At 39.9% G+C, this 17,918-nt stretch overlaps 1 protein-coding gene across 1 annotated transcript in view; it reads left to right on the top strand.

Moving 5' to 3' along the window:
• LOC126647517 (chondroitin sulfate proteoglycan 4-like) overlaps window positions 1–17,585 on the top strand; it is a 40,795-nt gene extending 23,210 nt beyond the window's left edge. The window contains exons 7-10 of the mRNA XM_050329817.1: window positions 1,225–1,356; window positions 5,266–5,438; window positions 11,308–11,491; window positions 11,995–17,585. Coding sequence (XP_050185774.1) covers window positions 1,225–1,356; window positions 5,266–5,438; window positions 11,308–11,491; window positions 11,995–14,027 — 2,522 coding nt within the window. The 3' untranslated portion in view covers window positions 14,028–17,585. The remainder of the gene's footprint in view (window positions 1–1,224; window positions 1,357–5,265; window positions 5,439–11,307; window positions 11,492–11,994) is intronic.
• The last annotated feature ends 333 nt before the right edge of the window (window positions 17,586–17,918 follow it).

Here is a 17,918-nt window from a genome sequence, read left to right as displayed (position 1 = left end):
AGCCTCTGCTTGAAGCAGTCATTCATTACTGAGAGATGTATTTTTGCGGGAATCCACTCAGACTCCTGGAGGTGTTTTGCTATTGCTTGTGCCAAAGTATGTAAAGGTCCTAAGATTAAAGGAAAAAATGTGCATTTATTATGAGTACATGTAACCTCTGAAACAGTTTAGGCTGTGACAGCATACATACTTCAGCAAAGCTGAAGCGCAACAGAGAGGCAAAGGAAACAACCTGAGGGTTGATACAGACCTTTAAACATAAAAGGGAAGAACATTCCAGTTATTTTCCTCCCCAGTTCCTTATTTGGTAAAATGTGACTGCTTAAGTGCTTTGGACCCTCCTAGGATATAAAAGAAGCTGGAAATCTAGAAGTCATTTTTCCTCCAGGTTTAACTCGGTCTCAGCTCCCCTGGGTCAATAAAGAAAGAGAAGGGGCCACTCTTGCTAATTTACATCTAAGGGATGTTGGCCTTCTCTTCAGCAGCCAATAGTTCTTCCTTGGGAAAGTGTTAACTGCATTATCAATTTATTTAATTATAATTAAGATACAAGGGTTCTGATCAAAAGTTGCTGTCAGAATGACTTATATGTATTAAGGAAACTTTCTAGTCTGCCCATTCAGGAGTCACTCTGGCAGTCACATTTACACCACTGGAGACTTTCACTTTCACAGTGGGCAGTTCCAGTGCCCCAACAGGTACCCTGCTTGACTTCCTGCACACACCACTCACACAGTCAGATTAGGTTTCCTTACCAGTTCAATCCCAGGTTTCCCATAGCAGAGTCTCAGGCAGCTGGTTCCTTAGTATAATTTAATCATGGTGCAACAACAGAATAACAGCTCAAGCTGGGAGACTCTGAGGTGGGACCCTGAACAAGGACCCCTGGGCTTTTATACTGTCACGGTCTAAGCACAGGGAAGTCTGGGGTTCTTGGCTCCTGCTGTTTCTCTGTGTCCAGCTGGGCCACAGGTCCTCGTGCCTTTTGTTGTGCAAAGGGTGGGCAGTTCATGGCCTCTTGCCTGGAGCCCTCTTGCCTGGGGATCCTGCCACCCAGAGCTCAATCTGTAGCTGGCACTGCAGCTGCACACTGAGCGACCTGCACCAAATATATTCCTCAACAATATTTCACTGTAGCCAAGGGCAAAAGGTGTCCAAAAGTATGCTTGTGTTTTGTGTGACAGATTAATACAAGAATAAATTATATCATTTTGTTTTCTACAGGAGCAATGTCTGGAGGCTTCAGCTTTCAGGTGACAGATGGTTTGAACTTTGCACCTCGACAGATTTTTAGCATCACAGCTCATACGCTGGTCATTAGCCTTGAAGAGAACAAAGGGCTCAGAGTCTTTCCAGGTCAGTTTTTTAAGATTATTATGATTTTGTCCACTTGAAAATATTGCATAATACGGAGTTTTTTGTCAGATACCTAACTGACTAAACTATGGAAAGCTGTACCTGGGAACATCTATCTGACTTTTAAAAGAAGCGTTATGTTTTCTCAAACAACATATTGCTTTTTTGCTTTGTAGTCTTTAACTTTTTGATAGCTTGAAGTCAATAGAAACTGACAGTGAAATATACAAGCACAGTGTGACAATAGTACTGTCTACCTAAGCTTTGGATATTCCCCATTCAGATTTGTTAAAAAGCTTTGTATTATATTCAAATACTTAGAGGTGTCCTGTGTGGTTGTGATATTGATTGGTAAAAGCAGAATGAAGCTTGTGTCTGTGAGATTCTGAATAGCACATGTAAACTCTGCAGACTGTTAATTCACTTTTTTATTGTTTAAGATGAGTTATGGAGAGACTCATTGATGAATCGGAAAGACTGAAAACTTTGGTTCCTATTGGTTCATTTGTGACTAGTTGGATCAGGAGCTAAGTATTTTTAAATGAAGTCATACTACTGTAAGAGGGTCTCACCAGAGCCATTTACACCTTTGCATTGGCAAGAGTAGTCCCTGACTGAGGCAGTAATCTAACATTAATTGCAGGATTAAAGGAGTGATGGGTTAGTTTTCTCTGAGCAATGTCTTGCATCACACTTTTGTCTGTGCTACCTTTTTTTTTTCTCTGAATATGGTCTGTAGAGTCAGAGAGAAATGGAGAATTGGCTGAGTTCTAGAGGTATTAATCTGTACCTTGATTTATTAATTGGATACAAAAGAGGAGCGTTTTATCTTCTTAAACTTCCCAAATATAAGCTGCATAAACAAAGGTTTGCCACAGAAGCCACTTAAGCACAGGCAACAAAAATGAGATTGTAGCAGCATGATCTTCTAATTCAGTCAATATAAATGGGATTCACATAAATCCACTTACAAAGCTTATTACCATGCAATATTGGTGCGTAAGGTTGCCTTGGGCACAAGGATTTACAGGAATTCTATCTTAAACCAGTGATAATTGTAAGAAAAGCATACCAGATACTTCCATAGAAGGCAGAGTCTCTAGACTGTCGATCAGTTCTTCACTTTGCAAAATACAGTATTTCTTTCAGCACTGCAAGCTGTATTCTTCTAAGATTACAGTTTTTCCTGAATTTTCTCTTGCTTTGGGTTAGCAAAATTCCTTTTAGGTGTTAAAAAGTTTTACTAGCTTTTTTGCCTGTTCTCTTTTTATGATGTTTTTAAAGGACATTCTGGAGCTGTGTGAGTTTCAGCTGTAGTTGGCTGTCATGAAATGAGTAATAAAACAATGATGGTGCCAAATGGTTAATACAAATTAAACCAACAGCCAGTGTCCTGTTATATTTTATAGCACTGCAGAATAAAACTTAATTTTGAGGCAACTTGAGAAATCTTCTCTTTGGGGTGGTAAAAATTGAATTGATTATGAAGAATTTACCATGTCTTCTTGACTGGATGTAAACTATTCTCTCAAGTGTATTGTTCTGCAATTTTATAAGAGCATGTACTGCTGTCTTTTGTTGTGTTGGGTATACCAGATTTGTTTACGTAATTTATAGATTTTTTTTCTGTTTAACAAGAGCTTGTTTTATCAGTGTGCTCAGCAAATTGTCTGTGAGATACGTGGGTTTTCTCATGTATGTGCTGGATATCTACAACGTGAGGATTTGCTCTCTTCAGGGAAGCAACTGCTCAAAGAAGGAATGAGCCGAGTTTCTCTCTGAGAAGGAGGGGCAGCCTGACTTTTAGTAATTTGGAAGCAGAGCTGTCTAATCAGTCCATAGATGAGATGATTCATTACTCTCTACCAGTGATAGGCAGAATGCTCATTCCAAAGCATTTTCCAAATCTTAAATGTAAAAATGTGTAACAGAAGTATTATGTACCAACCTTATGCTGTTGTGCTCTAATTGTATGGATTAGTTTGGCTCTTCTCGGCACCACCTGTCCTTACTGTGTGTCTTCCTCCTCTCTGTTCTTCTGAGTTGGGTTTTCTTTGTAACCTCTGTGCTTCTGTATTTGGGAACACACAGGCAGTGTTTTCACTTCACTTTCTTTCACCCAGTCTGTTGGGTGGGTGAAGATCAGAGGAGAAGTGCTGTGGGTGCTGGAGAAGGTTCTCAACTCTCAGGACAGAAGTGGGTGAAGGAGAAGGTTATGTTTGGGGAAGGATCCCATTTTACAGGAGAGCATGGTAGACTTTGTTGTCTGTGGCTCTAGGCTATATTTCAACCTGTGCTGTACAGTGAAGTGAGGTCAGGTCTATGAGGAAGGAACAGGGTTTTGTGACAGACATCCTTGGCCCTGCACTGTGGTGGTGGTGGTGTGATAGCCTGATGTGGTTATGAGAAATTGGAGCGGTAACTTCCATCACTGCAGTGTGACCATGTTTTAGAGGTACTCTGTCCTACTCTGAAAAGGCAATAAGGCCTGATTTGCATAAGTAGCAGGTTATTGATAAACAACTGCATTTTCAGATTTATCAGGTCCGATTAACTGCTAAGTTGTAAATTTCTGACCACATGTGCTGTATACACAAGGTCATGCTTACCTCCCTGACTGTCACACAAAATGGGGAAAAGAAGAGAGAGGATGAGAATGGAGCCTTCTTGAATTAGATACAGCATGGGAGAATTTTTCTAGACCCGAGGAACAGCTTCACTTTTCAAAACAGTATGGATACAGAGAGACATGGGAAGGTAAAAATGGGAAAACAGACAGAGCCAGAAGATCTTATTTTGTTGTAACAACTCTCTTTCAAAGTAGTTGTGATTTGAACCATGGCACAGCTGCAGATAAATCTGATGTTACTAATGGCTTGCAAAGCATCCCCTTTCCTCTGAATATTGTAGCATATATATGTTATTTTGTGTTATTCCTATATAAACATTGTGGTTTATACATTGAAGATGGGTTGATAACTCAGACTTCAAGGATATATCCTGCTAGTATCTGAAATTATATATTGAAACCTACAAAAGCTTGTTGCTTAAGAAAAAAGAAAATGTGAAAACTGAGGCAGAAGTGGGGATATAGAGAGAATAGGTTTATGGGAATCTATTACTCCTCCAAAATTATCGTTGAACATGAATTGTAATTTGCTGACTGTATACCTTAAAAAAAGCTTAAAAAAGAGCTAAAAAACTCTTATTTTTTTTTTCTTTTAGGAAATTACTAGGTGCGGTTTCATCACACCTGTGTCAAAAATTGTCATGGTTTGAGTAAATGCCAAATAGCTCGTAATAATCTTTTTCATCTTTAAGCCAGAATTTAGTAACCTTAGTTAGGTTAGTGCGGTGCTGTGTATCAAAAGGATTTTTTTACCTCTCCATAAATGATGCATTATTTCAGTTCAGGCTGTCATTTCTGTTATATGATGTTCTTCCTAATTTGTTTAATTCAGTATTGATATTTTAATTTCATTTAATGAAAATAATATTTCATATTTATAAAGCGTGGTTCATGCTTTTGTTAATAATTGGCTTCGGTTTATGTGTTCCCTGAAAACTTTGCTGTGTTGAGGCTTCTCCCTGCCAAATCAGCCTGTCTTCTGTGGCAACTGGGAATACCCAAAACATTGGAGTATGAATTCAGTTCTAGACCTGTAATGTAGGAATAGAGCTTCTTATACATGCTCTGTTCCTTACTTTGGGTTGTTTTTGCAGAAGCTAGTATTTAGTGATTACATGTGCTGAAAAGTACTGCATTTTTTACATTTGTAAAACAAAGATGCATCCTACTAATGGCCTAGTGGAATACCTAGGTGAGAGTGTGAGTTGTGCATACAAAACTTAATATTTTGTAAAGTTGGTCTTGTAAATGTATATTTCCTATAACTGACACTTTTTTAGGTTCCAGGAAACCTATTTCACAACATGATCTGAAAGCTGTAACCAGTGATGTGACCAACGCAGGAAATAGAAATATAACTTTTATGATTGTAACTTTCCCAAAACTTGGAAGGCTGCTGAGAGTAAATTCCGATGATACCACTCAGGAAATTCTCAGTTTTACACAGTCCATGGTAAGCATTTACTCTATAATAACTACTTAAGGAGTAGATTGTTACTTCAAAGGGCATCTCAGCTTCTTGTTCTTTGTCTGATCCATTTATATCTGTTAAGTAATCAGGCATATGTGATCCATCAGTGCAATCATCCAGATTTGCTATGTTATTAAATATCTAGCATCTAGTAATGAATGCAAGGGCAGCCTTTGTTCCTCTCTGCTTGGCTACTAGCAGAGTCTTGGCAATTCCCACTGTTCTGCTTGTAAAGGATTTGTCAAGAAGAGCTGTTCTGGTGCCATTAACCAGGAGGCAGAGTTTGGAAGCCTTTAATTTTTGGCAGAAGAGGCAGCCTTTTCTCTATGAAAAGTCCATACCATGAAAGTATCATATTCGTTTTAGCTGTACACAGTCATGGGTGTCCCCAAGAGGACTTTTATTGACTTGGTTGTCTGTGATACTAAGTATTTAAAGTATCTTAACTGTGATACAGGTTCTCATACTGAATGACTAAAACGTGGCAGTTTATGTAACTTCATGGAAACATTCTTCTGCAACAGAAATTACTAATGTCTGTGTGCAGAATCTGAATATGACTGTGTCCTCTGCATTTAGTTATTCTCAGAAAATCAAAGTGAGGGAGACAAAAGGGGATCAATCTTCTGACTTTGCTCATGGAAGAACCTGTGTTTACAGATTTTAAATGTGGCTGTTTGATTCAGTGTATGAAGGAATGAGAAAATCTATTGGCCAGAAATTGAAACTTGATTAGTAAAACCTGGAAAAAAGGTTGAAATTTTTATTAGTTATCATCAAACTTTAAAACAACCTGACCAAGGACTGTGGTGAAATGAATCTCTACTTGGACTTTATAAAGCAAAATGAACAAAGAACGGTTCTCATAAAACCATGTACTAATCCCATTATATTATTGATCTTGTTACAATAGATGCTGAGTTTTGCCTTAAGTTATGAAAGAGATGAACTGTATGATGACGCTGTTCCCTTCTGATCTTAAAGTGTGGGATTTTTATGAGCATTAAATAAAACAGTTAAGCATGTTAGACAGAAAATCAGTTAAGCTTTTGGAGTTTCACTCTTTTTGCCTATGGATATGACCTTTATGTATGTTTACTAGACAATGCCATGTCAGAACATGCCAGTTATTTCTATGTATAGCTTTAGTTTTTACTAATGTATAGCTAATTTTCCTTTGAACTCTGTAAATTGTGTAAGGATTTGAGCTGTAATAATATGTATGCTTTTCTTGTCTCTGGGAGATATTTCTATTGGCCATTTTAATTTCAAACAAGTGGAGCTAAGTGACTGCTTACAGGTAGAATTAAGGTATCCAAATCAGCCTGCTGTTTATTCTGGTAGAGAATGAGGTATGAGATATGAGGGAGAGAAAAGGTATCTGAATAAATTTTCATTCTAGTGTGTTGTGCCACATGAAATTAAATATCAGTTTGAAAATTATGTTGATGTTACAAACATTGTACGTTATCCTTGTAATGGAAACTAAGACATTCAGTTCCTGTTTACTAAACAGGAAGTTTTACTAAATTAAAATTTTACTAAATTTACTAATTACTAAATAAGAAGCTTGTAAATCTGATTTGAACTGAAAATGTTTTGCGCTAGATTAGTACATTGGGTTTTCATAGACTTCATTCTGTGTTGAGAAACTTCAAATTTCATTTTATAAAAGTACTACATTGCTGGCTTATAAAAGTAGTTATCTCTTTCACTGTGGTGCTGAACTCTTCCCTGTGCCCTGTGGTTTGTTGCTTTGTTGCCAGAGGGGAAAAAAAAAGGACTGAAATCACTATTGCATTTCAAGACATTTTTTCTTGGACAGTTGTTGTTCTGGAATATAAGAAAATTATTTGCACATTAAACACTCTTGAATAACACAATAGTTTTTCAGCATGATATTTTCTTTTTTTTTCTCTGCCAGTACTTTCTATAATACCTTAGAACTAGTTTCATCTTGCAGTAAACCACAGTTTCTTCATTGTACTAAAGTCATTACAGAGGTACACACAGAAATCCTCACCAATTCCATGTTGTTCTTAGCTCAGACATTAGAATGGATTTGCAATTGAAAAAAATCAAACCCTAACCTATTAAGATTGATACTAATCACTGTTGAATTTGAAGAATGTATAATGTGCCTGTATTTGTTAAAAAAATTTGTTATCCCCAACTTGAAGTCCTAGAGGTTTTGGAAAGTTATCCTAAATCAACATATCCTTTTGACATTTTTTTGTTTATTTGGTTTTCCTCTAATAGCCATTAAGAATAAAATTAATATAGGGAAGGCACAAACCCGAAGATGTTCACATAGGATTTTATCACATCAGTCTGAATTTTTTAGAGAAAAACCAGGATGGTTTTGAGGCTGCTGGGAAAGCCGACCTTGAAAGCCCAGTTTCCCTAGTGATCTCAGAAGGGGTACTTGCAGTAATTTCAGGATTAGAACACTGTATTCACACCTCAGACTCGAAACTGCCAAGATGCTTCATCTATGATAGCAGCAGGGAGCTTTTTGTTTTCTTTTTTCACACCTTTCAAGCATATGTGATAGAAGTGTGTACTAATGAGTCCCGTTAGGCTGTTTGCAGGCTGTGAGGAGCGTGTTAACAATAGTAAACTCAGAACCAGCACCATCTCAGACAGGGATCTCTCTGGCAGTTACAGACTAACACATGCAGGCCAGGTCAGCAGTTGTCTGGGAATTTGCCAAGGATTTAATAGGTATAACTGTCTTATCTCCAGGTAGTGAGTAAATTAGCAAGCAGACCAGATGCTGAAACTACTGGATGAGATTCAATATGTGTTCTAATCTTGCTGTTATTAGGAATTCTATTGCAGTTCCGATGTATTATGTTATTGATCTTAAAATTCATGTTTCTGTTGATGAGAAGTAGTTTGAAAATATTGCCTTTTGCTTTGGGGTCTAAAGAGATAAATTGTTTTATCTTGTGTGTGCATTTGGTTTTCTGAAGATTTACTGCTGTGTCTTGATTACTTACACTGGACTGATTGGAACGGGGCTGCTTCCAGCTGGCAGCCGGTCACCAGTGGTGTCCCCCAGGGATCAGTGCTGGGCGCAGTTCTGTTTAACATCTTTATCCATGATTTAGATGAGGGGATTGAGTCCACTATTAGCAATTTTGCAGATGGCACCAAGTTGGGAGGGAGTGTCGACCTACTGGAGGGCAGGAGGGCCCTGCAGAGGGACCTGGATAGGCTGGAGAGTTGGGCTGATTCCAACAGGATGAAGTTCAACAAGGCCAAGTGCTGAGTCCTGCACTTTGGCCACAACAACCCCTGCAGCGCTACAGGCTGGGCACAGAGTGGCTGGAGAGCAGCCAGGCAGAAAGGGACCTGGGAGTCTGGATTGACAGGAAGCTGAACATGAGCCAGCAGTGTGCCCAGGTGGCCAAGAAGGCCAATGGCATCCTGGCCTGGATCAGGAACAGTGTGGCCAGCAGGAGCAGGGAAGTGATTCTTCCCTTGCACTCAGAGCTGGTGAGGCTAAAATAAAATGGCCAGTCTTCGCGAGCGAAGATCTGGGGAAGGTCTTTAAACCTTCCAGCCTGCGCATTGGATTTTTTAGGTGAGACACAGTGTGCGCGGAACTGAGCCCACCCTTTAATCCTAAGGTTCATCTGCCGGGGCCAAGCAAGCTTGGACGGTGGCAGCGAGGTCCTTAGGACGTAGGTGGGTTGCCTTTAAGGGCTAACGAGCCCCACCTGCCCGTGAGTGGCCCTGACCGGGAATCGAACCCGGGTCTCCGCAGTGATAGCGCGGCGCCTTTACCACTAGACCACCAGGGGCTCCTAACTGGTGAGGCTATACCTTGAGTATTGGGCTCATTTCTGGGCCCCTCAGTTCAGGAAGGATATTGAGGTGCTGGAGCAGGTCTGGAGAAGAGCAACCAGATTGGTGAAGGGACTTGAGCACGAGTCCTATGAGGAGAGGCTGAGGGAGCTGGGGTTGTTTAGTCCGGCGAAGAGGAGGCTCAAGGGAGACCTCATCACTCTCTACAACTCCCTGAGAGGAGGTTGTAGCCAGGTGGGGGTTGGTCTCTTCTCACAGGCAATCAGCAGTAGGACAAGAGGGCACAGTCTCAAGCTCTGTCAGGGGAGGTTTAGGTTGGATGTTAGAAAGAAGTTCTTTTCAGAGAGAGTGAACAGGCATTGGAATGGCCTGCCCAGAGAGGTGGTGGATTCACCGTCCCTGGAGGTTTTTAAGATGAGATTGGTTGTGGCACTGAGTGCCATGATCTAGTAATCACAGTGGGGTTGGATCAAGAGTTGGACTTGATGATCTTGGAGGTCTCTTCCAACCCAGTTAATTCTATGATTCTGTGATTCTCTTGAGTACGATGGTCTGCCAGGTCAGTGCAAGCAAGTTAGGACAAAACAGGTTTCTTCCTGTTTCTTAGGAATCCCATTTTTGCTGTGATGTATAAATTTCCCACTAAGTAATTTGATCAGCTATTTGCTTATACTTGAGAGTGTATTTCAATGGTCATTACACTTCATTCTGGTTTTCTTAGTCTCTTACTAAGTATCTTTTCCTATTGCCAGGAAATACCTGCATCAAAGTCCTTTCCAGTCCTTCAGCCTTTCATATGCTTTTTCAGGACAGTGAGTCCAGCCCTGTTAGTGTCCTTGTAAAGAAAAACCTTAGACATATGATACTCTGATTCACTAAAGATACAGTCCAGCTGAGCTTGTGGTCATTGTTACTATTGCTAGTTTGAAATATGTTTCTCAGTGGTACATATCTCTGCTCTTCACATAAGGCTCTTAGCATTCATGCTCAGTAACATATTAGCTACCTTCAGGTAAGCTTATCTGGCAACACAGAGTCCATTTGAAGAAAAAGAGAAGTGCAAGATAATCTCAGTGTAAGTTACGTACTGGCTGGATCAATGGGACAAGACCAATGGTATCAGGTTCAGCAAGGCCAAGTGCCAAGTCCAGACCTTGGGTCACAACAACCTCAGGCAGCAAAACCTAAGGCTGGGGCAGAGTTACCCAGTGGAAAAGGACCTGGGAGTGCTGGTCAACAGCAGCTGAATATGAGCCAGCAGTGTGCCCAGGTGGCCAAGAAGCCTTGGATCAGGAACAGTGCGGCCAGCAGGACCAGGGCAGTGACAGTACCCCTGTACTGAGCACTGGTGAGGCCACACCTCAAATTTTGTGTACAGTTCTGGGTCACTCACTACAAGAAAGACATTGAGGTGCTGGAGTGTGTCCAGAGAAGGGCAACAAAGATGGGGAAGAGTGAACCAGAAGTCATATTAGGAGTGGCTTAGGGAACTGAGGGTGTTTAGTCTGGAGAAAAGGAGGCTCGGGGGGACCTGAAAAGGAGACTCGGGGGCACTTGAAAAGGAGGCTCGGGGAATCTTATTGCTCTGTACAACTACCTGAAAGGAGGATGTAGTCAGGTGAAGATCGGCTTCTTTGCCTAAGTAACGGGTTATAGGATAAGAGGAAATGTCCTCAGATTGTACCAGGGCACATTTAGCTGGAATATTAGGAAATCTTTCTTCATATGAAGAGTGGTGTAACAGTGAACCAGGCCAGGGAAGTGATTGCATCACCAACCTGGAGATTTTAAAAGATGTGTAGATCTGGCACCTGGGACATGGTTTAGTAGTGGACCTATCAGTGGGTTAATGGTTGGACTTGATCTTAAAGGTCTTTTCCAACCTAAACAATTCTGTAGTTCCATATATGTTGTGCATTGACTAAGGTACAAAGGCGTCTTTGAACAATGTTCTCAAAGTATTTTCTTCTGTCCTTAACAGTCCTCTGGTTAAAGTAATTTTCCTCTTACACCTATGGCTTTCCTTTACCCAAAATAGGTTGATGAAGGTGTGATCATGTACGAACACTTACATGCTGAGTTAGCTGGCTGGAGTGCAGAAGATTTCTTTACATTTACTGTCTCCTCTCCACCATCAACTCTGGACCTCCAGGTGTTCCATATTGTCATTTCATATGAAATTACCAGACATGATCAGAATAGTCGTCTTCTAGCAAATACAGGTAAAAATGCTGTACTGTTTGGGCTCCACTCCAAATTATCTTGCGTCTGTCAGGGTTCCATTGGAGAACTGAGGAAAACCAAAGGCTCCTTTCTTTTCAGTAAGCAATGAAAAGAGTACTTCTGACACAGAGTGTAGTGTGGATAGTAGCTTGCAAAGCCACATCGCTACATCTTTAGAAATGAGATTAACTACTTCTGTTTCATGATTCCTACTGCTGTAGAATATTCTCTGTTTTCTATAATTCTAGGTGAAAACACTCAGAAGTTTTGACAGTATGATATTTCTTTAATTTTAGTATATGAATCAGTAGAAAATCTTGTCTCTTATGTGTGACTGTATTTTAAAAGTAGTGGTAATATATTTTTAGTTATGACATATAGAAACTGAGTGTACTATGAAGGAGAAAATTTTCTGAGCATCATCAGCATTTGATATCTAATTTCTGAAATATTGGAATTATAAAAGTGCCAATTACTAAGATTATCTTTTCCTTTCTGCCAGGTGCCACAGTCCAGGAAGGAGGCAGAGTATTGATCAATAAAACAAATTTAGATGCTTCAAATCTACTGATTAAACTACCTGACATACAGCGCTCCATGTATGAAGTCTGGTATCAGATTGTTTCTTTACCCCGACATGGCATGATTGTTGTTGGAGAAAGAAACGTCACCAAAGAAAAACCCAATTTCTCCCAGTACATTCTGAACCAATTTGGAATTGTGTATGTACATGATAATTCTGAATCGCTTAATGACAGTTTCACTTTTGCTGTTTGGTTAAACCTAAAGAGCAAGTCTGCAACAAAGCCCCATAGTGAAGTTTTAGAGGAGGTGTTTAATATCACTGTTTTTCCAGTGAATGACCAATCTCCAGAACTGAAGACTAAAAGGCTGCACTTGAAAGTACTGCAGGGAGATGTGTCAATGCTGGGGTCAGAGAACCTGAAAGTTGAAGACTTAGATAATGACCCAGCTGAGCTCAAGTACACTATTGTTAGCAACCCCAATAATGGTTATTTAGCAATGAAAAGCAATCTCAGTGTCTCTATAAAAGATTTCACACAAGCTGATATTGACAGTGGTAACATATGGTTTGTACAGGATGGAAGTTCATCTTCTGGGGTGTTTTACTTCAGTGTGACTGACGGTAAACATCGCCCTTTATACAAACTGTTCAGTCTTGAAGTCATACCAATCATTCTAGTCCTAGTCAATCTTACCAATGTTGCACTTCCACAGGGCCAGACATCTGTCACTATTACTAATGTTCAGCTTTCAGCTGTCACAAATGGAAAAAGCACTAACATTATGTATGAAATAACTCAGCCACTCAAATACGGGCACCTGATGATTGGAAATAAGCAGGTTACTAAATTTGAGCAGTCAGATTTGTACTCGGGAAGGCTCTCTTACCATCTTACAAATCTCACTGCATCCGAAGAAGTACTGGAGTTCATGCTTTTCACTGCAGAAGGCAATCTAACAGGACAAGTGCTGAACATCACAGTGAAGCCTTTAGTACACGTTGTTCCTGGCCTGCAGATTTCAAATGGAGCAGCTTATAAATTTGGAAGCAGTGACCTGGATGCATCTGAGCTAGCTAATTTGACAAATAGTAATCCTAGATTTGAAGTGATCGTGCCCCCTTCACATGGAAAGATTGTAAAGAAAAGGTTTGTGAGTAATGCAGTGTTTGAAGACATTCAGGCATTCACCCAGGCTGACATTGATAGTGGTGTTTTGCTTCTAGACATAGATACAAATATGACAGGCATTGATCTGTTAAATGACTCATTTACATTTATACTCAGGGCAGATGCTGTGCAGCCTGCTGTTGGCTGTTTTCAGTATTCCATAGTGCCACACAGTCCTCCACTTGTGCAGGGTTTTACGACAGAAGTGCCTTTTGTAACCAGCACAACCACTTTAAAGGTTCACAGTACCTCAAAGTATGAGGCACCAGCTTCCTCACAGGAGGGAGAGCCTGAATCAAGTAAGTGGCCAGGGCAGAATCACTGGGGAAACCTATATGAGAAAGGCCCATTGCTAAATCTGGCAATGGGAAGAAGTGTTTCTGAGGAGATAAAGACTACAAGCCAGGTTGATGACAAGAGTCCTGGAGAGCAAGCAGGTGAAAGCAGCAACCCTTGGTACATCATTATCCCTCTTGTCCTGGTGTCTGTGCTACTTATTGTTGCTGTTACTTCTGTGTGTATTTTGTTAATGTGCCAGAAGAAAGAGAAGACGAGGTCTCTTGTCAAAAGTCAAACAGATGCAATCCTCAATAGTCCAGATCGGTGTCTGGAATGGAGCTTGGCTGTACCCACTGTTACAGTGACTCCTCTTCTGAAGGGTGCTGAGAGAACTACAGCCTCAACATGCATGGCAGTAAGACATGAACAGCTGCTTCCTACAGTGGTTTTTCCAACTATAGAAAGGCCTCTGCAAAACAGCTTTTTAACTCTTGATCCTGAAGTAATACAATATTGTCGGAAAACAAACCCAACTTTGAAGCGCAATCAGTACTGGGTGTAGTTATTCTAGTTTTGGTCATGCTAAGTGATGTAGTACGGAAGAGAGAATATACATTGTTGACATATAATTTTTTTTTTATTACACTCATTTATTATAGGTCAAATGATGCACTAGATGAAATCTAAATACCTATGAAATAATAATAATAATAATAAAAATCTTAGTGATTACAGGGGCCATAAAAGAAGATTTCCAACTAGTATGTCAGTAAAGTTCTCACTTAATTCAGTGCAGAATTTGGCCTCATGGATTTTGAGTGCATTCTATGCATGCAGTATTTTTTATTTTCCATGACAGGTAAAACGGAATGTTCTGTCATGGATTATATATTTTTAAAAGACTTGCTTTTTTTTTAGAATTAATTTTTTTATAAGTGTCTTGTATTCTTTCCTGAAACATGACCTGTATTTTAAGAACTTTTAAACTGTTCCAATAGGTAATTGCCATGGTGCTAATCTCAATAATATAATTTTGACCTGAAGGCTGTTCAGAGCCAGTACTGAAGAAACAAAGCTGTGATTATTTTGACGGGTGTTCATCCGGGTCACTGAACTGGAAATCCAGAATTCAACTCAGCAACAATAGTACAGTACTGAATAAGGATTCTGGTAAAATGCTGTGATATGTTGTTTGTTCTTTTGATTTTTTTTTTTCCTTTAGTGTCTGTGGGCTGGTAAAATACATCTATGACCCATAATCCACATGGCAAAAACTCTGTATCTGCCAACCAGCCTGTCTGCTGAATTATCTTTAGGCTTAGGTTATGTCTGGATGTGCATATCAAAATTTCCTACTCCTGACAAAGGAGTTAATTCTGCTTTCAGTGAAGCAAATGTAGCTTTCTCTGGAGTCCGTGTATTCAAGCAGATGTCAGTAGAATTAATTCCTGTGCTGAATGTTGTCATGTGTTGTGGAGCTACTGATAGAAACAATCCTATGAGGTAGCATGTATCATCTTTTGAAGTTTCACAATTTACCCTTCATCTCCCAGAAGACTGAACACATATACCTTACACACTATGAATAGAGTATTACCTCCTTACTAACTTTGCTCTGGTGATAAAATGTGCAATAGTTTCTGTTCAGAGGGAATATTCTAGCACTTTTGGAAATCCAAGCTCAATAGTGATGTGCAGTCTCCAGTTAAAGTCCAGTTTTTCTTCCACTGAGGACAAATGACAAAATTCCTGTTGACTTCAAAGAATGAACTGAATAAATTCAAGGGAATGGTGCTGTGATCATAACCAGTCTCTTACTGCCACTGAACTTCTCATCTGTTTTGTACCTCTGTATTGTTACAGCTTTCAGATAGCTTCTTTGTAAAAGCACTGTTCTCTGCACTCTCAGCACTGCACTCACTCAGTTAACACTGGGATACCTTTTTTATTTAGGCCTACATACTTATTTTCACTTCTATACAATGGATTTATGGATCTCAAGAGCCTTGGTGCTATTCATTTTATACTGCTTTGTTTTGGATGATTTTTTTGTTGTTGATGATTAGGTATGTTTCTATATTTCAGTTATGGGAAATTTTTACCTACTAGGAGGGCCAGACTTAGTCTGCGTACTGCTGTGTGCTGGGAACTAAACACAGGAGTACTGGGGATAGTCTCTCTCAGTTTTACCACCTCTGCCATGGTCAGCCGTGATTGTGGTACATTTTTAAGCAATACAGTTTTTAGAGCCCACTTCAAGAAGAGTAGCCCATGTCACCAGAAAGTACGCAAGCCATCTCTTCAGCTGCTCAAGTTGTTAGAGCACCAGAGGCTAAAATATGAACCCTTTATATACTCAAGCTAAAATGTATTTGAACACCAAGGTTTTTTGTCTGTCATTACCATTTTTCCCTGATGGCAGCATATGAATTCAAGTAACTAATCAGTGTAAAAGACTTGGGACGTTCACGTATCTCTTATGGACCACTGTAGATCTGCATTGTGAACCTTTTCTGCTTTTCCAAAGAAAATCTCTGGCACTGTTTTGAGGTGGTGTTGCCAGCCATCACAGAGAAAACCCAGCATCCTGTGTGGAGGTACAGCTGTATTTCTCTTGCCATTTTCTGAGACCTCTTCTACTAACACGAAGCAGACAGCAGCTTCCTCCAGATTCCAGCTGTCAGCTGCAGCCTGCCTCCAGTGCCTTCTGGACAGTAGCAGCACCCCTGATCCCTTTATGCCTTCTCCAAGGCCACACTCCATGGAGGAGTAAAGAATTATAATCCTGTCACTTTCCTGACACATAAAGAAGCCTGCCTCACATTGCTCTACCACTGAGACTGTCCTGTTAACAGCAAGAGGGCTTCTGCTCCAATGCTGACCAGGAGATCGGGTGGTGTGCCTACAGTTTGGACAATGCTGAAAGCTCCTGGAGTCTGGTGACAAAATCCAGACTGTTGACTTGTGGCAGGATGAACAAAAATATAAAGTGAAATGTGTGCTTCATGAGATTTTACTAAAGATATTGGTGTCAGGACAGGTGTGCCCAAATCTGTGGTGCTCGGAATGTGTGGTAGAGATGGAACATACGGCTGCTGTAGTCCTGGTGATGTAAAAATGAGACCATGACATAATAGTGACAGAGTCAAAGAACCTGCAATGCAATTGGAACTCCACAACTGGGCATTCCTGAGTTTGAGCATTTGCATGCTCTGAGCAAGAAATCCTACACAAAAACCTCAGAAAAGGTGATTTGTGCTGGCTCTTTTGGCTTTAGCATAAGGGGCTGAAGTCTTACTCTCTGTTTCCAAAATGGTTTTGGCTGACATCAGATGGTCATTTCAAGTAAATCAGGCATTATGGGATTGAATCTTGAGCATTTGACTCAATTTTTAAAGCATTGAGGTTTTTTGTGGGTTTTTTTTTTTTTTTTTGCTTTTAATTGTTAAAATCAGCCTAATCACCTAATCCATCAGAGAAGTGTGCCAGCATTCAGTTTTCTCCCTCAGCTGTTGCTACTGTAAGGTAGCTGTGCCAAAATGGCTACCATATTATGCAATGTTTTGATGAAAACTGTGTATGGATGTGAGTTTATTGTGTTACTGATTACTTGGTTTAATGCAAAATGCAGGGGTAATATTGTAGCTTATTACTACATATGAATTTTGCTTTAATATCCCATCCTGAATCCCTAGTTAAAAAGAAAAAAAGTAAAAAATATGATTACAATAATGTAAACTTTCCCTGTGGACAGTACAGAGTAATCTGTGGCAGAGGACAGTTTATGTTATTCACACATAGGTGTTTTATACAGATGAGAGAAGTCAGTCCTGGCTTATCTGGAAGTCCAGCTTTGAGATGGTACAATCTAGCTGGGATGAATCACATACTGGGTTTCCTAAATTACTGTAAATCTTGAAAACTCAACCCCCTTCTCCCCCCGTTTTTTGCTTATGGATTCTTTTGTGATTCTAGGAACATACATAGTTAATGGTCAGCATCTGGTTTGAATATTTTGGTTGTTTCACTTGACCTTGAAGTTGTATGTTTTATTTAGCGAAGATGGGGTTGGTGAAGGATTCTCTTTTTTACCAAATGGAGTTCTAAACTGCAACATGGAAGTGCCTTGAAAACATATGTTTAATCAATAAACTCTTTTGTTTATAATCTACACAGTTAAGTTTTTGTGCTTTCTTTAAAGATCTGTGAAATGCTGTGTCTCAACGGTGAAGAGACACAACAGGATCCCTGTGCCAATAACAGCATTCTTCTCAGTTTTCTGATGTTTATTTTTTAAATTGCACATATGCTGGGATGGCTGTTTTGCTGTGCCCAGTGCAACACAATGCATATGGCTAGAAAAGGAGAGACCTCTCATTATGCATCTAACCTGGCCATATTCAGCACTTGAATGAAAGTAACATGAGAATAAATGCATTGATTTGAACTTGCT

The sequence above is a fragment of the Myiozetetes cayanensis genome, unplaced genomic scaffold (assembly GCF_022539395.1).
Source record: "Myiozetetes cayanensis isolate MyiCay16 unplaced genomic scaffold, myiCay2020 scf4, whole genome shotgun sequence".
Taxonomy (NCBI): Eukaryota; Metazoa; Chordata; class Aves; order Passeriformes; family Tyrannidae; genus Myiozetetes; species Myiozetetes cayanensis.
This window is presented reverse-complemented; position numbering and strand designations above follow the sequence as displayed.